At 30.8% G+C, this 23,472-nt stretch overlaps 2 protein-coding genes across 4 annotated transcripts in view; both read left to right on the forward strand.

Annotated features, from left to right (window-relative positions):
- The window catches only part of LOC136985886 (uncharacterized), a 148,081-nt gene that overhangs the window by 30,606 nt on the left and 94,003 nt on the right, over positions 1–23,472 (forward strand). The window lies entirely within an intron of this gene.
- The window catches only part of LOC136985898 (myoneurin-like), a 32,454-nt gene continuing 13,055 nt past the window's right edge, over positions 4,074–23,472 (forward strand). For both annotated transcript variants that reach the window (XM_067283289.1, XM_067283291.1), the window contains exons 1-4: positions 4,074–4,252; positions 6,218–7,084; positions 15,854–16,046; positions 19,763–19,918. In XM_067283289.1, the coding sequence (XP_067139390.1) occupies positions 6,248–7,084; positions 15,854–16,046; positions 19,763–19,918 (1,186 nt within the window). In that variant the 5' untranslated portion in view covers positions 4,074–4,252; positions 6,218–6,247. The remainder of the gene's footprint in view (positions 4,253–6,217; positions 7,085–15,853; positions 16,047–19,762; positions 19,919–23,472) is intronic.

Below are 23,472 nucleotides of genomic sequence, written 5' to 3' on the forward strand. Positions count from 1 at the left end.
AGATAGCTTTGAAAAGGGAGAAAAAAGTTAATCCTTTAATGAAAATCTTCTCATTACATTCATTACAGAGCACTATTTTCCTGGATAAAATAATTTTGTCATGTATTCCCAGACTAGCCACGTTAGTGTCAAGTCGACATTTGAGGTTAATGCGATTAGGTTATGCTTATCAAGTAAACCTGATTCCGAATTATAACAACCTAGCTTTGAATCCATTAATCTATTTAACCCGTTCAAGCATAATTAGATGAAATACGACGTCACAAAACAAACTGTGTAGATACTTTAAAAATTTTACGTAACCATATAATTTAAATATTGAAAGTTTAAATGCATTTAATGTTGTTTATTTTTATTTAGTCTTACCTAGCTATGGAATATGTAGCTTTTTGTAGTAAAGAAATAATTATACAAACTGCAATCAAATACGCTAATACGCTCTCTAACACAAAGTTACCATATTACAACCATAGCGCTCGTATTAATGGATATGAATTGACCCGACTCCCTTACATGCAGGCGGATGCTGATGTCTGAGAACATGGTAATCTAGGAAACTCGAACATATTTTGATGATTAAGACGACCAAAACGATTGATCTATTTTCTCGAAACGAGCTAGTTTACTAAGTGAAATTGAGATTTCGGTGGGAGAAATATTGTTCGGAGGATTGTTCAGAAACTCTTCTGTATCTTTCAGTGTTGTGGTTTTCAACATCTTAACTAATTTAGCACCCATGTGCCTTATTGTGGGATTGTAATTCGAATAGAGCAGATGGATGATGATGAACAGGGCCTGACATCCGAACGGACCACCTCAAAAAATTCCTTGGTTTTTTCGAAAAATCAAATTTGATTCCGGGTCCCCCAGAGCAGTAGGATGCCATCTTAACCGCTTGGCCATCCGGCTTCGCCTCAAATTAGCTGTGTTTAAAAGGCAATTGAAAGTGGATGTGTGTTATATAGCTACTGATTTTAAATTGTAATTACGAGTTTTATTTTCGTCTAAAGTCACTAAGAGCATTGTTAGAAAACGTGAAAAATCATTTGAGCGCCGAGAGCATATTCTTACCATCGAGATTTTTCCGAAACTACAAAATATAGTACTCGTACATTTGTATTTTCCTCGAGGCCAGAGAAAACTAATGTGCTCGTAGTGATTCATACCCCTATAAATTAATGTTATTTTTACTACCAAAATTTAAAATCTTTAATACTGCTATTTATTAATAAATATTTTACATTTTCATTTGTTAAAAAACACACAAAAGCTAAAGCTACGTTGGATCTCATATCAAACGTTCGACAGGCCTGCGTATATTTAATCTTCACATCTCTTCCATTCATAATTGAAGTTCAATCTCTTTGTTATAATTATTATAACGAAAAGATTGAACTTCAATTATGAATCAATGGTCTAATTAAATCAATTATTGATTTAATTAGACCATTCACTTTCTTCTTTGAAACCGTGTTTGTTGATTGTTGGACTATGAACCCAAAGTTGAGTTTTAATTAAACACTTGGCTTTATTTCCATCTTTATTTAGTTGACAATGAGATGGCTGTATTATTTTCTTTGATGGAATTCGCCGTTTCTGTAATTGAAATTTTCTATTTCTTCTTTGAAACCGTGTTTAATTAAAGCCAAGTGTTTAATTAAAACTCAACTTTGGGTTCATAGACTAGACCGTTCACATCAACTCGTACTTTAATTCATTGTCGTCAGTGCCGTAACTAGGCAGGTGCACCCACACAGGGCCCACTTGGAAGGGGGAACAAAAATTAGGCCCCAAATGCATATATTTGTTTTATTATTTTCCCAAGCCTAATTAATTAAGGGGCCTAAATGCAACTTCTTGCACAGGGCACAGGAATAGCTAGTTACGGCACTGATTGTCGTCATGTATCTACCAGACTTCTCTTCAATTAGAACTGATTTGCTGAACAGAGGCATTGTTACAAACTTTGTGACAAGTTCTCGGAAAGTAACATTAAATAAAAATTGATCCAAAGTACTGTATTTGAAAGTTTATTTCTTCAGTATTTATGTTTGTTCGTCACTGCTTCATATGTTTTCTCAAAACATTTATTTTTCACATTTTAATAAATAATATACATCTCGGGAAGTCTTATGTGAATCGAGTTGGATCAGAAGATTGGTTTGATTTATTTGTACCACATTGGCGATCATCCGAAGGAATGCCTCCCGGGAGGTCTTTCTATAGGAAACTAGTTCCTATTTAACTTGAAGAAACTTTGAATTAAGGGGCCCCATGTACTGGTAGAGTGTTGACTTCTTCGGGGAAATTTTTGAGGGGAATCCCCCGCTATTTTCTTTTATTTTTAACGCAACTTCGGAGAGTTAAGTTCTGCGCCTGACCACACCAGAAATCTAGGGTCCCGATATGGTGCCAAATTTAAATTCCGACATTCTTACTACGATAACGAGTTTATGAAAGATTTGTTTTGTGGCAGCCCCAGGCAATTGCCCTTTTTGCCCATAGGATAACGTACAACTGACAATAGGTTGGGTGGATGGTAAGAGACGAGACCGGACAAATTCGGGACAGAGTCCCCGAAAAATTCCTGGGATTTTTCAACTCTTCCGGATCCGTTTTCGGGTCCCTCAGAGCTGTAGACTGACACATCAACCGCTTGGCCATCCAGCCGTCTATCATTCATCCTTAGCGGCGGTATAGCGACACTAATAGCACAGCAGTGCGATTAGGAAATCTTGTGTCTTTATGTGTTGCCTTTCATGGTAGGACTGCAAACAGCCATTTTCTAGTAAGATAATGCTCAGCGACATAGCTAAGGTTTTGTAAAAATATTTCCGTTACGTTGCTAAATTTCCATGGCCCACCCGGACTTCAGATTTGTCATCCACCGAACATTTATGAGACTAAATAGGATGCCAGCTTCGGCCATCTACGATTGTGAGGGAACTTGAGCAGCAATGGCAACATATTTTGGAAAACTCTCAGGATAGCTACATGTAAGTGTCATATCGCTGTATATATCTAGGCAAGAGAAAGTCTTTACAAAATATTAAGGGTTTAAAGGAATCGTTCTCTTGCACCATTGTTACACAGAAAGTTGTCCATTTGCTATGATATTGTAATTACTTATTACATCGTCATTATGTTTACACCAATTTCCTAATAATACAGAAGCCAAATAATCAAAATAAAGAATGTTAATGTCATAGTAAAATTAGAAAAATAAATTATTTTAAAAGACTATACATTTTGATAAAATTATACAGTTTTTGATAAAAATTTGGATTAAACAAATTCAGTAGAAAAAACTTGGGAAATTTTGGAAGAAGGAACGTTTGTTTCTGCAAAGCTGTTGGTTTTGATATGACAACAATAGCATGTCAATATTATTTACCATAATCGGACATGTGGCAATTGTGGATTATATCATGCCTTCTTGAAAAGTCCGTGCAACCATTCTCAATGGTATACTGCGAATTTTCAAGGCTAAGCTCTATTCGGTTGAAAAGAACCGGCGTAGGTTGCAGCAAGAAGATAGAAAGTAAAGATCGTACGTGACTCTGCCGAAAATATTGAATGGATTGACAAAGAATTTATTGACATGGAAAATCTCCCCAAACGTGTTCGTACAGTAACCAATGTCGCACCTCTTGGTACAGTTTCAATTAAAAAAAACACTTAACTATTGTATGGAAAAGCAAGCAAAAAAATTATGAAGCAAGCTACTTGATATTTACAATGTTAATACATCTTAAACTGAATTCCACTTCTCTTATTGTACTGTTTTTTTTTTTTTAAAAAAAAGAAGGCGCGCGACTTATGTGACATCATTTTAAAGGGCGGTTTGAAAAATGTGACGTCACAAGAGTTAAATTCACCGAAAATAGCGTGACGTCATTTATGGAGGTCCCCGTATGAGAAATTTTAAAAATAAGTTAATGATTCTAAGAATAAAATCACTATAATATTATATGAATGTATAAAATATATACAATAAAAACCAAAAATAATATATATTAAAATATTTTTACGTATAACTCTGTTTTGGCTATATTTCGGCTAATCCTGAAATGTTTATATTCTGTCTGCTCATGTTTTAAATTTTAATTTCTGCTGTCAAAATGAAAAATCGATTTCATAAAATCATTAAAGACTGTGCATGAGCAAGAACAACGTACAAATATCAAATAGTACGAAAAGTTTGTGCTGGCCATTGCTTTTCGGAGGTAGAAAAATCTGCGAAATTTTTTAGGTAAACTGAATTACATACTATTTATATGCAGACAAATTACTTAAAGTTAGCTTGTACGAAAGTCTGATTTAAGCAATTGATGAATTTATTTTATTTGGACATCGATCATTTTTCAATGTTTATATATATAGTAACTAATCTTTGAGTGATTTGAATAGAACAGTCATATATATAGTTGCCAACCATCAGCATTTGGTGCTGACTAGCAGTGTTTTGAATACTGTCAGTGAACAGGCTGCTTTTCCCTCATAAACACTTCATTTAATGAGTCTAACACCTGTATATATGCCAAAGATGCTATGTATTTTATTATGAACGACTGAAACCAACCAGAACAACATTCTCACATTCCTTCAATTGGGAAAGAACCCAGATTGATATTTTTTATATATGTATGAGAATTTTGGTTCAAATGTGATCATTTTAAATGGAAGATGAGATAAATTGCATCTTCAAGCTTGACAATGTTAGTGCCGTCGGTTATGGCTGACTCATCAGTAGAAGAAAACGAGTTAATTTTACGGTTATACCGAATTATTGAATGGCGCTAAAGTTTTTCAGGCCACCAAAACTTAGAAACGTCTGATTTGTCAAGAATATACGGGCTGTATGGTATGAACTTTCTTGAGAAAAGAACCATCGCCGGCCTTTCTATTTTACAAAGATCGCAAATCTTTGTAAAGTAGTAAGGCTGATGATGGTTTTACCACATGTCATTGCAGGGCCTTCCTGCATTGTTGTGTGGCAAAAGGAAAAGATATTCAGTATGGTAAGAAAAACACAGAGATAGGAAATAAATAACTAGAAAAATTATTGTCCTTATTAATTGCAGTGAAAATCATTAAACTGATTGAAAGCAACTGTATGAGTACCTTGTACCACACCAAAAGAAATTATTAACAAAGCAAAACATTGCACAAAGGCATATAACAGGAAGCACTCATCATGCAATATCAAGATGCACGATACATCAAGATGGAACACATTATAAATCTAGGTATAAATTTATGATATGTTCTGTAAAATATTTGACCTTTCTTAAATTGTGATGTTAAAGAGTATAAAGCTATTGACATACTCTTGACAGTGTTTATGGCAATAGCTTTATAAGATATCATATGCAGAAATAACATTAAATTTTGTTTATTACAGATATTTAATATAAGCATTGTGCAATATCAATGTTAATAAAGAATTTTTATGCAGTCAGCATTTTTCTACCAATGTACAGTACCAGCTATTCCCCATTTTAAAGGTTGCAAGTATGCATATATAAATCAGAAATAGCAAATATAATATGTAACCTTTACCAAAAATTGTCTGCTTTATATAGTTTTAGGCAAATTAAAGTAAAATAACAGATAATTTTAAACTGTTTGCTTTCAAGGAATGGTTCCAAATTAGATACAAATGTAGCTCTGAATGAAGCAGCTGGAACCTTATCAGAGCTGTACACCATGTCCATAGGAGTAAAAATGTCAAAGGAACTGTAGACCATTCACTTGATTTCTGCCATTATGTATAAGCAGTTGTCATTTACATATAACATTTGAGAATTATATATTTTCAAAATTAGAATATTCATTGGGCTTTCATATTTTCATTGTCTCACCTTAAAACTGTTATTTGTATTATTTTCAAATAAAACAGTTTAGGAATTCTATGTATCAAAAGAGAATGACTAATATTAGCAAACTCTGTTTTTTTATAAATAAGTTATTTTCTAATCTATTAACAATTCATTAACTAAATAAAACTTTTATTAGGTACTGCTAAGTATTATAATTTGTCAGTGTTGTCTATTGAAAAAATTAAGTATTAAACAAATTTTATAAAATCAATCGGTGATTGAGTTTTTTTTATTCCAAATGCAATGAAGTTTTTGTTTGAAATTATTTTTTAAAAATTATTTAACATTTAAAATCTTAATATAAGTTTTAATCATCATTATAAATATTTTTACAGGTATTATTCACTTATATATCAACATCTAACATGGGCACCCAACAGTTTTGTCTAAAATGGAACAGTCATCAATCAAATATGGTAACTGTTCTTGATCAGCTTCTGTCAAATGAATCTTTTGTAGATGTTACATTAGCATGTGAAGGTTTTACTTTAAAGGCTCATAAAATCATTCTTTCTGCCTGTAGTCCATTTTTCCAAAATTTGTTTTTAGAAAATCCATGTAAACATCCCATTGTTATAATGAAAGATATGAAATTTACAGAGCTAAAAGCTGTAGTAGATTTTATCTATAAAGGAGAAGTGAGTGTTTCACACCATCAATTATCTGGATTGTTAAAAACAGCAGAAATTCTTAATGTTAAAGGATTGGCAGAAGTTGCAGATGAAAATAGAAATATTATAAATGGAAAGAAAACTCAAAAAGATGTTTCAACATCACAGTTCATTAATTCAATACATTCTACTCCCAAGGAAAAGGATCAGCATAACATAACATTTTCTTCAATTAATAAAAAGAAAAGAGGTAAAGTAAAAAGACACTCTTCAGATGATTCTAATATTATTAGTGAAAATGAACATTTATCTTCTAAAATGCAACAAGAATGTTCTACTGAAACCACTGAAGAAATATTACCTGAAACGAATATTAATTCTCCAAAACCAATTTCAGTTTCTAATTCAACAGAAGATCAAGTTCCTTTGTGCCAATCTCATAATGACGAAACATGTGAAATGCAAACTTCTGTTTCATATATTATTCCACAGCAGAATTCATACATAAATATTAAAGAACCACATCTGGATTATGTACAGAATTATGTTGAATCTTCAAACCTTCTAGAGCAGATAATGGTGACTGAAAATGTAAGTATTTATAATTAAATTGTATTTAATGTTCTATTAATCTATTATGTAAGTTTCCTCGAAAATTTAGAAAAATATATAAAGTTAAGTAATATATTAAATAATTTATTTATAATTATTAAATTTATATGACATGGCAACTTAATTGCATGCCTCTAGGCAAAATTACTCTATATAAATTATTAGATGTAGCCATAATATAGCTGAATACAATTCAGCAGTTTGATATATGAGGTAATTTATAACAATTGTAAATATTGTATTTATTGTTTTTAATACAGTAAATGTAATATTGAGAACTTTCCATGTTCATTCATCAGTTAATTTTCCATGACATGCTTTTTTGAAGGTATCAGTCTGGATGAAAAGGATGATACTCAAGTTAACAGAAAAAACAAGATATAGGCCGCATGATGAAAGATTGCACTTGATCAATACTACCTGTGCTATTTTAGGGGAAATAGGATGACAGAATGGGCTAGTTCTGTGATAATTTTGCTACATGACAGTACTTTTGCTGTATGAGTTTTATCAGTTATAATCAATGTTGTGGAGTTGGATGTTTTATGATGGTGTGACCGAAGGGTCGACACCTCTTTAGTGCCTCGTCAGGAATGACACCAATTGACCCGGAAGCCGCGACGGCAGTTTGATTTAGAAGTAGGTCACGCAAATGGATTCGGGATGGAGTGAGAGACAGCACACAGGAAGTGACTCACGTAAAGACTAGGTCAACAAAACAACATTTATTTGGAAGGATGTAAACCATCCTGGGGCCTTAGTCTCGAGTTTTTCGTGTTACAACTCCCAACGTGTTGAACGTGTCACGTGGTACCATCTCACACACTGACATCAAATCGGTAGTCTCGAGTTATAACGCCCGTGCTTTCCCATCTCACCATGTGAGTTGCTACTCACGTTGAGTTCGTGTAGCGATCTCACTCATGTGAGATCGCTACACGAAAGTGAAAATTACTGACGAATATGCTGTTCTGATGGCAATCGAAGCATTAGAAAGAGCTGAAAGACGTTATATAAGAAGGCAAAGAATTTTTCAACCAATTATTTAATATAATTTATATTATTATTATTATTTTTTAATAATACAGTACAGTGGTGCCTCATATAACGTACTTAATCCGTTTCAGGTACAAGTCCGTTAAGTGAAAAGTCCGTTATACGAAACGCATTTTCCCATAGAAATACATGTTAAAACATCTAATTCGTTCCGCTGCATAAAATAATCGTACTGTACCATAAAAAAATGAAAATGGAGCAGTCACCAATTATGCCAGGTAGTCAGATGTTGTGAGGAGGAGGTGGAGGAACACTTTTTTCACACATTCATACAGACACACACTTTTTACACATTGCATCAGGTCTCTTTTTTATTGTTTTTTAATCAGAGTCAGTTTCAAGAGAAGCTACCGGGACTTGCAGGGTCAACTCCTCTTGTTCCATCCTTTGTATTTTGGCAGCTGGCTTCTTGAAAAACATGTCCAAGGTGGTCTGTTTCTCTTGCTCTTTTTCAACACCTGTCGGAAATGATGAGCAATGGTGTCATTGTAGAGATGATTGATCTTGTTGGCCTCAGCTGTGCTTGGATAGTGAGTGTTGGTAAACTGCTGAACCTCTTCCCATTTGACAAGGAAGTCCTTGATGGTAGCAGTTGAAATTAGTTGATTGGATTGCTCCTCCTCCTCGAAAGATGAAGCTTTCCTTTTAGCTTCATCATGTTCCTGGGCCAGAAGTGCTTGGAGCTCTTCTTGGTGTTCATCAACAAGCTCCTCCACATCCTCCATTTCCACCTCCAATTCCAACTCTCGGGTCGTCGAGATGATCTCCTGCACCACTTCTGTATCCTCAGCTGGTTCTTCCTGGGTCCATTCAGGGACAAGCTTCTGCCAGGCTGAATTGAGGGTCTTCTGCATGACTTCTCCCCAGGTCTTCTGGATGAGTCTGATTGCCACAAGAACATCAAACTTCTCTTTCCAGAACTTTTGGACAGTCATGTCTCCACAAAGCTGACATTCTTTAAACACCTTCATGAAGAGAGCTCTGGTGTACAGTTTTTTGAAGTTGACAATGATTGCTGATCCATTGGCTGAAGGACGGCAGTGGTGTTTGCTGGCAGATACTGTACCTTGATGAAAGGATAGCTTTCTTTCAGGATCTCCTCCAGGTGACCAGGGGCACTGTCCAGTATCAGTAGGGCTTTGAGCGGCAGCTTTTTGTCCAGCAGGTATTTCTTTACAGCAGGAGCAAAGGTTTTTAGGATCCATTCCTTGAAGACAACACCTGGGTCACCCAGGCTTTTTGGTTAGACTTCCAATGGACAGACAGGTTGGACAAAGAAAAAGAAGGAAAAAAAACAGCTTACTCTTCTGCAGTCAAAGAGCAACTGTTTTCAAAGGTTCCCAAAATACCTACATCAAGAAGTTATTCTGGGAAGCCAAGAAGGGGAAAAAGCAGATTGTCATTGGCAACGGCAAAAGAATGGAAACATCATTCGCACTTGTTCGCAGAAAGTCCATTGTTCGCCTCATGTATCTGCTGAACGGAAAGTCCGTTGTTCGCAGCCAGTCCGTTGCTCGAGTCACGTAATGGCCAAACAGAAAGTCCGTTGTTTGCAGCGTCCGTTATTTGAGGCACCACTGTAATATAAATCATTAAGAGTCTTCTCTGCATCCATTTAATGTTCACTGATCAAAACTTTATAGCAGTTTGTATAATTTTAAGTATTATAACCTTTTTATATTAATATCAACTGAACAGGGACTATTCCGATAGTCCGAAATGCATTTTGATTATTTCATATTAATTTTTCATCTAATTGAGTTTTAATGTACACTACTTTTGTTTTATTAAATGTATAGTACTACATTGATACCTGAATATGTGCGCTTATTATCACTGGTGTGATAAGTCCTTATTATCTACCCCACATTAGTAGGTATTTAATTAATTTAATTAAATCAAGGGCTAAAACAATTCTTTGTAATAATTGAGCCATTTATAGGACAAATCGAAAACTCCATTTGTAAATCCTTAATATAATCGTCATTATTTTCAAATTTTTCACGTAACTAATTTTATATATCGTTATATTAAAGCTATGTTTTAATATAACGATATATAAAAATATATTCTGCAATGTTTATTTAAATTGAAAGTTTAAAGGGAATAAAAAATAATTTTATTTTTAATATAATGTAAAAAAATAATTTATATTATCAATTTTTATTTTTTTTGTTTTGTGGAGTTAATCGATTTGGCAAGTGAGCTGCTCAATTCACGTCGATTCGCTTACAACTTGTTACAGTTAAGTTGATTGGTCAAATCATTATAGTCGCAAACCCAGATGGATTGTAAATAATCCCATCGTGCTTAACGACACACGTAAACATGTGAATATGACCTACTTCTGCTCGCCTTTCAAGTTCGCTCGAAGGGTCTAACTCGAGACTACCAATTATGTGAGTCATAGTAACATGAATGAGTTCAATGACGTCAGTTCGAGTACAACACGAAAAACTCGAGACTAAGGGCCCTGTTATTAGACGATAGTATCCTGATTGGGAGTGTAATAGTTAAACTAGGATGACATTAATCTAATTTTGCGGTATCCAAGAGAGAGAGTTTACAGTGGTTTGCGAGTTGCTAAATACCTGAAAGAAAGAATGTCCACGAGGGTTCACAAATGTCCACATTCTCCCTGTTGAGAAAGGTTATCCAAGTTTTACGGCACAAGGTTATCCAATGTCCAGGGCGAGATATCCAATTGAGCACTAACACCATTAATTAATGGAAAAAATTCTGGGATGATGGCATTCCTCAAAGAACGAGCGATGACTGACTATTTTGGCTGTCGCTTCCGATATCTGTCTGTTATCGCTTGACCAAGAGGACAGCAGATCGTGGGAATGCATCGTTTTTGTCATCGGGAAAGTGTAAGTGGAAATTTTCTTAGGTAGCTGAGGACAACAATTGTTGAGCACGTATGGCGTCATTGTCGATTAAAATTGTTCTTTTTTCTTTTTCTTTTCTTTCTTTTTTTTTTTTTGTGTGTTAAAGTAGTTCGGATTCTTACAATGGAGTCAGTAAAATTTGTTTGACTCTGGCAACTCAAGTCTTGAATTGGTAAAATGTGAAGTATGAAAATACTTTTTAATTTATAATCTAATGAAATTTCATAGAAAATAGACAAGGATAAATTTAGATATCAAAAAGAAATTTATCTATGTAGGCCATTTCACATCAAAATTTTGTGTATTGCATGTGACATGCACTATACTTTTCAAAATTAGCTTTTATTAATTTATATATTCACATAGCTTAGAGAGCTGTACTCTTTATATAATGTTTGTAGAGCTTGGTATGTTTTTTACTATTACCCAATCAAAAAGCCCCTCTGTGGCTGAGTGGATAAAACTACTGAACACTGGTAGTTGGTTGTGGGTTTGTGTCTCGCCAACGGGCTGCCCATGTGGAGTTTTCTGGGTTTCCTTCACATTTGTAACATGAAAATAGAGGTCAATTTCCCTTAAAAGTCTTCCTGGGAGACATCTCCCTAAGCAGATCATCCATGTGTTGCATTGTCAACCCATCATAACCAAATAAAACCAAAACCAAGCCTAACCAAACATTATTAAATATCACTCAATACTTGACTGACTTTGATTTGTAAAAAATGTCTTAACCTTTATATTTTATTATTTTTGAGTATCTCATAAGCCAGTGATTCTCAAAGTGGGGGTCCTGAAAAATATTTGTGGGGTCGCTGAAAAATTGATGCCAGATCAATTTTTTTTCAAATATTTTATAAATTTACTATGGATTCATGTTTAGAAATAATAGAAATAAAAAATATATAAAATAATTTTTACTTAAATAAATTGCACATATAAATAATAAAAACAATATAAATATTTAAATACGAACCTAAATATAATATTCATAAATTTGTGCGCTATTGGGGAATCCCCTGAGTTCCACTCGCTGCCTAAACTATGATAGAACAACGTTGGCATTTGAAACGGTGTTCGCTAGCAGCGTTGCATCTGTAGACAAGTCGAGTTAGAAATACAGTAGAGCGTCGATTATCCGAAAACCGAAAGCGTTTCAGTCGGTAAATTCGAATTTCCGCTAGTGCTGTGGTGCTGCAATATTTGGCTATGTCTTGGGATACTCCGATATTATTTTAGTTCATATGCATTTTTAGCTGGCAACACTGGTGCAACCATGAGAGGGTAATTAAGGACGCGCCATTATTTGAACCAGACTTTTTCCCATCGTGAGCAGGTAAGTTTTTGCTTGTTTTTCTGAGGACTATGTTATGCTGAATTGGAACGTTTTGAGACTAGATTAACTTCCGAAATATAATTTTTTTTTTGTTTTTATATTTTTTAATATATTTATTTTGTTTATGAAAAATAAAAAAATAATTTCAAAGAAAATTCGTTAGTCTTAACATTGACAAAAATTCAACGCAAAGTGACACGTAACGGAGAGAAATTTCAACATGGGATAGATTAATTACACAAAAGAAATTAACTCCTCCTGAATTTAAATTAACCCCCTCCCTCCGGGATGTTTTTCTACACATACTCATTCTTCGGGGATCCTTTGAAATTTTTAAGTGCAAAGGGGGGTCACGGATCAAAAAGTTTGAGAAACACTGTCATAAGCTATATGAAAAAATTGAAACTAAGTTGCATATGAGCCACTCAAAAAGCAAATTTAAAAAATAATGTGTGACTGTATTGACTGATTAGTTTAAGATACTAGCAATGCAACAAGAGGAAGATCTGCCATTTGGAATAGGTGTCTTCCAGGTGGTCTTTTAAGGAAAACTGGCCCTTATTCCGGCATTATGGACATGGAGATAAAAACTCAGAAAACTCACAAACCAGCCTGTCAGCCCAAGCATGAACCCAAACAAATTACCAATGTTTGGGAATCAAATCTGCTTAGCCACTGGTGTAGCTTAAGTGTAAGATGGAGAACAATATACCAGTGGATTCTATCTGGAAAATTTTTTGCAGCAATCTTGACTGCAATTCAATCCCAGATCATTCACAGCAGCAGTCTGGAATGCTATAGTCAGTCTTGTTTCATTTTGTGAGAAAGCAAAGAATGTCTTTGAAATTGGTTCTCAAAAGCTTCACCATGTTACTAAAGGAGGAACATGAAGTGCAGAGACAATAATAAAAAGTTTATTGTATCACTTCAAAGTGCCAAATGTATCTTTTACCAAAGAGAAATGCCCAAAAAACAAAAAAAATTTGACTTTCATTTCAAATGCTTAATTTTTACTTGGTGCAATATTTTTTAACATCTCAGATGTTTTTCTTTGTATATCAATTGTTTTTTGACTAATTTGCCTAATTAACGTTTTTAGTGCCTTTCTATTGGTTGTTAATTATTTATGACTATTTATTATTGCTTCTATAACATAATTTGATATTAAAATAGTCAATAGAAAAACAATGAAAAAATAAAACCAAGATCAGAATCTAACTGTAACAAACTAAAAGAGGGAGAAAAAAACAAATTTTATTAATAGGATTGTTTCTAGCTTATTTACTGGTTTAAGTTGTTGGGACGCAATTGTATGCATTGGTTCAAGATTGTTTTTTTTCCAAAATTTATATTTTAAAATTCTGCTGTATACTTGAGTTTAGTCAATGATCAGTAGGAAATTAACTATTCTTATAGTAGTTGGAGCATGTGAATCTATTTCACAGACCAATTCTTGTAAGATCAGGGGTTGACAACATGGCATCCAGCACATTTCAGATGTGTCGTCTAGGACCTTAGTCACACAAACACAAATACATATACTTGTAATTTGATTTTGTGTTGTATTATGTACGTACTTTTAATTTTCATTTTTTTAGTTATTACGTGCATGTATAATCTTTATTTTGTATAAATATACATATTTCAAGACATAATTGTGTTTATTTATTACAACATTGTGATTTTCTTTTTCAAAAATTAGGCTATGTGTCCTCAATGGTTTTTAAAATTATTATTGTGCCCTTAGCAACAAAAAGGTTGCCAATCCCTGTATTAGATCATTCATTAAATTGTTTTTGCACTTTGTTGTAGTGAATTTTTATCTTTGAAAGGATTAAATTTAAATCAATTTTTGATACTTAATTAATAAAACAAATTCTTTTGACTGATTAAGATACAGTATGTTTCTTTATGTACCCAAAATTTTTCCAATTAAATTTGTTTTATCCATTTTTTAATTCTCACCGTAAGTTTTAGTACAACTTTTTATAGAGAAATTTTATTTAAAAGTATTCGAATACCTAGTGGGATCTTTCTTATGAAAGGATTTATAGTGTGACATTTTAAAAAAGAGAAAGATTGAAGTTGGAGTCACACATTTCAAATTTGCCAGAGTCAAAGTCAGATTATTTGTTACCAACTCCACCATACTGGTTATAATATGCCATTTTTCCTTGAAAAGAACATTTGTGTAAACAAAATTAACTTTCTATAGTCTGGATGATAATTGGAAAAGTTGGGGGGGGCTAGAGAGTAATACAGTAATACACCATCCTGTCACCCTAGCTCCCCTAAAATAGACACAGATTAGTATTGACCAAGTGCAATCTCTCATTATGCCAACTATACATCTATTAAAGATCATAGTTACACATATGGTTACTCAGTTACTGGTTCTGAGAGAGGAGAGTTACAAGTTATATATGGTTTGTATAACTTGTAACTCTCCTGAGAATATGACAGATGTCTACATAGTCAATTTCCATTCAGTTTCAGTCACTTCTTTTTTCCTGAGTCCTGAATATTGAGAATCTGGTCATATTTCTGCAATTCATTTCCCACACAGTCCATTGACAAATTCCTTTTCAGGAGTTTCAAACTCTTCTGTTTGTTGCTTCAAAACCCTGTCAGAACTTCCAATACTCAGAGACCCAAAATCTCTATTTTTCACCTTTATGTGTCTAATTACTTGGATGGACAGTCCATTTTTATCCAATCACCTGAATGACCTCAAGTTTCCAGATGACAGTCTGGCCTCATACAAGAGTATATCCCATACTTTGATGTCCAGTCATTGTTGCTGTTGGAAAAATGACACCATTAACATTTTATTGGTGTTTTTTATTTTTAAAATATAAATTTTTGATGGAATAGAATTATTTTAATTTCTGCAGACGAATAAATAAATTTGGAATTTATGATATGAATTTTATAAATTATCTGAATTATCTAAAAAATTTTTATGATGTTAAAAAAATAATTTATTTTCAATATTTAAAATTTTTCTCTATTTCATTCTTTTTCAGTTTTAGTATTTAAAATTATTATTAATAAAATTCTATTAATAATAATAATAATGTTGTTATAATACAATTTATACATAAACTAAGATATAACAATATCTTCTTTTATCTTCTTTCTTTTGTGTCTTCTAATAATAATAGTAATAATAATAATGTTGTTATTATTTGATAAATAAAACAACTGATTGATCACATAGAAAATGGGATAAGATAATATACAAATGTATGAGCAAAGTTTGTATGAGGTAAAGATGATAAAATATTTTGGCTATTTATGGAAATTTTGTTAAAGACACAAAAGAAAGATATTGTTATATCTTAGTTTATATATTTATTGAACAATTCTTATTTGATAGCATTACAGTTATTCTGTTTAAATATTTGAATTTGTCTAATAATATTTTTTAATTTATTACTAATGAATTATAATTTTTTGTAATTTCAGAAAACTTTATATCAGGATGATTCACCTCAGAATTCAGTTGAAGCTACATCTACACAAATGAATATATCAACAATAACAACAGGGACAAATGGTCATTCATTTCAGATAAACCCTTTAAATGAGAATGAAACTTTAGTATCTTATTCTTCAATTTCTAACACTTCAACAACAAAATGCAATTCTGATATTCCAGGTAATTTTACAAAAAATTACTTTTATTAATCCAAAAGAAATATTAAGTTTTTAAGAACAGAATTTATTTTCATATCATTTTAATTATGCTTCACACTTGATTAGAACAATGTGAAAATAATACATACACCTTCCAGTTCAATTTATTTATCCCTGGCAGAAACTTTTAATTACATATAATAGGGCTTTCAGTATACCATCAATATAAATTTCAGATGTTTAGAATATTTTATTTAATTCTTTCTCTACATTATTTAATCTTTTCTCTACATGTATATTAAATAACTTGTTATTTAATATATATCTTTGTATAAATCCAATATTTTTAAATTTCAAATTGGAGTAAGTTCTATATAATCAAATTCTGTTTTTTTTTTTTTTTTATAAGTTCTGATGATGCTTGAGTATAGCAAGCAAAAGTACTAATTAAATGTTTTATTTTGAATTTGTGTATCAACAATATATGAAACTAGTTTGTGAAACATATGTATTCCTGATGAGTGTCAGCTCCAATATACTTATCTTATTCTAGTAATTTTATTTCTTCTGTGCTTACAATTTAATATTGTTTATGGCAATTTTTAGATTACTGCCTGAAAAAATTCTTTCTTTGTTTGTTTATCTGCATTAACGATGGTTAGTTGAATAGAATTATAAATTTAAAAAAATATGTGTGTTGTGACACTTTGATTTTTCTATTTATCTGCATTAATAAAAACAGAATTCTATATAAAATGAAATCCTTCCAAAACTACTGTTGTGTCCATTTTAGACATTTCATTTTTATGTATTTAATAATTATTTGAAAATAAATTTAGTTTGTATTAAACATATACAGTCATGCTTCACAAAGCATCCAAGCAATATTCACACATAAGTCTATGGTTCCATAAGATTATAATATTGGAGAGTGGAAAATTTTGTGAAAATCCTGGGAACAGTCTTATGTGATGGGAAAATATGGTTAGTATAGGAGAAAATTTATTAAAAGACTTTGTAACGTTGTCTCTTGTATCTTGTGTACAGTACAAAACAGTTGTGTTCCCAGGCATAAAGTTTAACATGTAATCAGTATTACCAAGTTCTCAAATTTAAAGTTTTCAAAAAATTTTGCAAAAAGATTTTAGAATTTTGCAGATTTAAAATAAATACTATATAAACAAAATTGTGCACCCAGGAATAATTACAGTATTAATCAGAATGTTCATTATGTATGTATACAGTATCTTGGCTATTTAGTCAATACAGGTACGTTATAGTATCTCATACAGGTTTGATAAGTTTGTATATAATATAATATATACATTCAATGTCCAAATAGCAAAATATCCTATTTCACAGAATGCATTGTGTGTATTAAGTGACACATGATTTTAATTATTTAAAGTTAAACAACAGATGCATCCTTGAAAAATATCTATTAAATGAATTACTTCTATTGTATTAATCTAAAACTCAAATTTTTTTAATACTTAACAGTTGCATCCAGATGCTAAAAGTGTACCATGAAAACCCAGATGAGGAAGGTCAGTAAGTAACCCCAACTCTAAATAAAATTTAGAGAGTGAATTGTGAATAAGGGGTGTTAGAAGTTGACCCCAAGCTGATATATTTTTTTATTAATATGTTTGTTTCTATAACTTTGGATTTTTAAAATAACTAAACTTTTATTGTTGAAAATAATTATTATAAAATTAAGTTAATTGCACTCAGTACATGTTCTAACAATACAGCATTCCTCTTTCGATGTATGTCTAGGGAAAATGTATTTCTTGCACCTTGTACAAGATTTCAAATATTTTCCATCTTCTGATCTTGGACATAGAAAGCATCTCTTTTTTTAGGAATACTTTTAGTAGCATTCCTTATTGCTCTTCCTTTTGGTTTCATTTGAATTGTCCCACTTGAAATTGCATTCAAAGCCAAATACTTTTAGTGCTGATACTGAACTGCTATAAAAACCTTGAGAATGTTCAGATCTGTATTTCATGTTGATCTGGCATAATAATTTGCTTAGACTCTTTAAAAAACTTTTCGACCTGATTTACATTTTGGATATTTCTTGGCCCAAGTTTCGATTTCCTTGCAATAAAGCACATATGAATTATAAGCGACTAGCTCAATAAAATTAAAAAACACGGCCATTGGCCATCATCTTGTCCCACGCTGACAGCTATATGTTCTAATACATTTGTCAAGTGTATCAACACCTGCTTTGGTTGAATTATAATAATAAATAATCTCCAGCTTCTCACTTTATAATAGTAACTATAAAGTGTATTTATTGTCAGGATTACAATTCCTCAAATCAAAATAATATATTATTCATATGGGAGCAATAATCCATTGTGCAGCATCAGATATTTTTTTTTATAGGAACTACTATAATTACTGAATTTTTGTCAAATATACTCCAAAGTATTCACAAATCATAGGGGATAAAAATAAAAAAAATTCAAATTCCAAAATTAATATTTGTCTATAATATAAACAAAAATATGAGCTGGGGTCACAAACTGACTCTGTCATCTGTATACGACTGTTAAAATAATTGAGAGAAAATATAATTTATTAATTTTGTATAAATAATAATAAAAATTAAATATGTTTAAAAAGTTACTATATGAAATATATCATATATAGTTAATTATAAAATATGTATATAATACATTTTCATTTTCAGCACTGTATTATATTCTTCATGCTAACCATTTTAAATAATTAAAATTAGTAATAAAAATATGTGTAATTAAACAATAATCTTTTTATTCAAGAATTGGGCTGAAACCTGCTGAGGTCCAGTAGTGAATTTATTAGCATATGTGAGATTGCAACTTCACATATAAGATGCAGGATGATTTTTTAAAGCCTTTTTTTAAAAAAATGTTACATTTTTTATGCTGTAAAATATTGTTATTTGTTGTTAAGTCATATATTAGAACTTGGCTGACTATTCAGACCATTTTGTGCTGGATAATACAGGTTTTTTGGTCTGTCCTGGTCATCCTGCCATTTTAGTAAAATTTTCATTTTTATCATGTTTTTTAAAATCAAAAAACTTAGCTCTCTAGTTTATGCATTAAACATTTATATATTGTTATTCTGAACTTGTGATTTGTTAGAAAAAGTTTATTCTGCATTGATAAAGGACTTAAACTGAAATAGATACTACTAAGGAAGGATACAGAATAGTTTCAATGAATGCATGGATTGTTTTAATGAAGAGAAACTGGTTAAATTTTATTATTCAATAATTGGTTTTAATAAAGACAAGAGTAACAACTAAACCTTTGGCAAAATGGAATAAAGAAAAAATTGTTATAGCTGACACAATTCAAAATATTTAATGAAATGCACAAATAAGATCTTGAATTCCATGATTTTAATAATCTGATAGTTCCTGGAAAATAAAAGACAAAATATTCTTTCTACAGAAGCTTAGAATTAAACTCATGAATTCCTTGTGGTCAAAAGAGAAGTTGAGGTTAAATATTGAAGGGATGAAAGCAATTATAAGACAAAATTGCAACTTGTATTTATTGGCTTTGGCTTCATCATCCTGTTATGGCATCAAGAAATGGTTAGCCTAATTATAACAGAACTGCAATTGCATAATGAACTTTCAAACACATTGTATTATTTATATTGAAGTTATTGAATTGTAAGTTTTACTTTAATTAGGATATAAGTAGAATAAAAAATATATTTAATTTTCAGATGTCAAACCAATATTAAGATTTGATGAATCTACAAATTTTCCGGTTGCATCATATAAGAATAATACTGCATTCTCAGAAATTTCTTCATTACCTGGTCCAAGTAATTATTCAGGAAGTCCAAAATCTGAATTACTACAGAACAAAAGTGATGAAGGTAGGAAATTTGATTTAATTAATATGTAATTTAATATAATGAAATATTCTGATAATCTTCAGAATATGTCTAAATAAATCTTCTAAAAACAAAATGAATATTTATTCAAATTATTTGTTTTAAAGTAATTAAATCAGATATGTAATATATTTGCTGTAAATTAGACAATAAAAGAATTAGCTCCCTTATTTTGTAATGATTCAGCTAACAAAATTTTATATTCATTTTAGTTTTATTTTAGTTATGTTTAAAATAGTTATTTGAGTTCATAGAATAAAATTCAAGATATATTAACTAATTTAATAATTAAGTGCAGTTTATTCTTACTTCAGATTATTCAGTTAGATCATAATTTATTGTGCTACATTGTTATCCAAACAAAAGCATAATCATTAAGTTCATAGATACTGCAAAAATTAATACAACTATCAGCAGTATTATAACTAAGTAGAAGGCCCAGAGTAATGATGATAACAATATAAACCAACAACAGAGGGCAAATGAACACTAAGTTAGTGGTAATTACTCATGAATGTTACATGAATGGGATATGTAAACAAATGACAAAACATAAAGTCACTTACATTGCATACAAACATAACATTACTATATGCACTACAAAGAAAGTGGAAGGATGCCATAAACAAAAAAAGAGCACCTGGGGTTCATAGAATACCTTTGGAGGATCATAGGTTTGATAAAGACCTAGTTTATGTAGGTTCCATGAAAAGATCCATCAAAGCATGTAAAAGAGCATAAATATATAAAACATAAAACCATCCATTGCTGTCCATTTATGCTTCTGACAACAAATGTTGAAGTTAAACTTGACCAGGTGAGGTTATTACATTATATCTGACATAATGACCATGTTAGAGATTTAGCGACCTTGTAGATTTTTAAAGCAGGCTAGTTAGGCAATTGTATTAACCATAAAGACAAAAAAAATTTCATGCATGTAGTAGGCACACTTTGATTTGATCTTAACACCATACTCCCACCCATTCACATCTTTGCACACCTGATTCGTTTAGTCATATTTATAACCTTTTTGAATTTATTGATTTAAATTCAAATTCTGCAGAATTTTTTTATAATTATTCGAATTTTAATAATATAAATTAAACTTCTGCAGATGTTCTGTTTGATATGTTCCATTATAGAACTGGTGTCTTTAAACCTGATGCAGAGCTCAGGAGTAGGTTGAAAACATTCATATTTTGTTAAAATGTTTTACTGATTTTTTGGTATGTATTTTGTTACAAAAAATATCTCGTAATATGTCTACTGGCCAGCCAGTTTGGTGCTTATTTCCATTGCTAAAGGAAGTATTGAGGAAACCCAATTATCAATGTACGTGAGAATATTAAAAACTTAAAATTTCAGCCAAATGAGTTATTATATAAGATGTATTTTAGCTGTCCCTATATATTATTGGAAATGTTAGATATCAGTTTAAAATATCAATATCCAATAATGCATAATATTGGGTAATTCTGATACCAATTTGATAATTGGTCACTCACTAAAGGAAACTATTAAAGAGAAATGAATATATAAGTGGGAAAATTGCAAAGAATTTTTTGAATTATTCAATATGCAAAAACAATATTTTTATAAATGCAGAAAACTTACTGGTGTTACAATTAAGATTATCGAATGGTAAACCTGAGTTTGTCTTATAACCAAGTCTGTTTTAATCAGGAGACAAAATCAGTTGGCAAAGAAATCCACTATGCATCCCAAAATGCATAGCAAATAAAAATTTCTTTTGCCAACTGAATTTTGTCTCCTGATTAAAACAGACTTGGTTATAAGACAGACTCAGGTTTACCATTTGATAATCTTAATTGGCACACCAGTAGGTTTTCTGCATTTATGTGATATAAAGTCTGCTATAGTAATTTAATTTCTAAATCATTGTATATACAATATTTTATTTCTTTATTGTAAAACTAAGCTAGTAAGTTGTTATAAATAGGTTTCTAATAATTAAATAAATTATTTACTTTTTGTCTAGAATTATTGATAATTGAAGATAAAGTAGCTTTAGAATGAAATACTTTTACTGAGTACAATGCTTACAATTAGTTATAATACTTTGATAAAATGCAAATTTTTAAAAAATTTGTAATTTATAATAGTTTTCATAAGATGCACAAAAATTTATTAATTAAAATTTAAAACTGTTATTAGTTTTTCTTTATAATAAATATATTTTACTGAGGTTTGTAATTAATATTGTTTATTAGTTTGCTCAAATAAATTTATCTCACAATCACAATGAACACACAACAATTAATTGTTAATGAACCATTTATAAGAAATATCAAATGCTAGTTTTTACAGAAATTTTTTGATTATGAAAATACGAACTATATGAAAAATAATGATTTTAAGGATTTTCATATTGTATAAGTTTAAAATTTGTATTTAAACATAAATTTTTTATTATTATTGTAGTGTTTGTGGATTTATCTCACTTAGATTATGTACTGGTGCCTAATGCTATGCCATATCAAGATCAAGGCATAACTAAGAACAAGCTATTATTTTGTTTATATACTGTTTGTATATGTATCTGTGTTTGAGAATTTCCTGACTGTGACAATGCTATTGTGAAACCCTGTCTCTAGACTTGTTTAGTGTTTATGGTATGTTGCATTTGCAAGAAGAGACTACAGGCATGATAAGTATCTTATCCATTCTCCATAGATGCGTTATTTCTTGTGAGTTCTGAGTATATGCTAATTTTTAGTATATGTATTTTGTATTGTTGCTGTTTAGTACAGCTGTGTCTATAATTTATGTAATTTTGTTTTGTTTGTCAATATTATTATTATTATTATTATCATCATGAAAAGAAAACAAAATCATTCATGTATTGTACTGCATGAGATTTTCCTGTGCATAGATACTACAGAATTTAGTAAGTTAATTAGAAAATCTTCACAGAAATGCATATTCTGATATAAAGATATTTATATGAATTGTAATTTCTTTAAATATTAAATCATAATTAAAATAATGACTTTATTTATATCAATTTTATATTCAATGATGTCCAATATAACAAATGATACCATTTCAGAAACTGAAGCAAAACTATTTACTAATATTTTTAAAAAAACTTATTAATAGGAAATTAATTCAGAAATATGAATTACTTATTGGTCTTGCTTACTAATTTTTTTTATTTAAATACTTAATTAATAGCAACTATTTATGAATATACCATATTTACTTGAATATAAGATGCACTTGACATTTTATATGAACAAGAAACCAGGGGCAGACTGGCTTTAAAATTTCTGTGTGGAAAAAATCATTACCAGCCCATCCCACAAATAAATAAAAAATGACATTTTCTATTTATATTTAAATATATTCAAAATACAACACTGACAAAAATTGCAATAAGCACAAGTCTAGAACATTAATTTTTTATTTAGAAGTTTTCTTTGTTGAGCAATAATATTAATGACATCATCAGAATCTATTTCATTTAAAATATCCTTCTCCGTTGACATTAACATGAAAGCTTCTAGATTTTC

This window comes from Centruroides vittatus, unplaced genomic scaffold (assembly GCF_030686945.1).
Source record: "Centruroides vittatus isolate TY-2023 unplaced genomic scaffold, ASM3068694v2 contig_980, whole genome shotgun sequence".
Taxonomy (NCBI): domain Eukaryota; kingdom Metazoa; phylum Arthropoda; class Arachnida; order Scorpiones; family Buthidae; genus Centruroides; species Centruroides vittatus.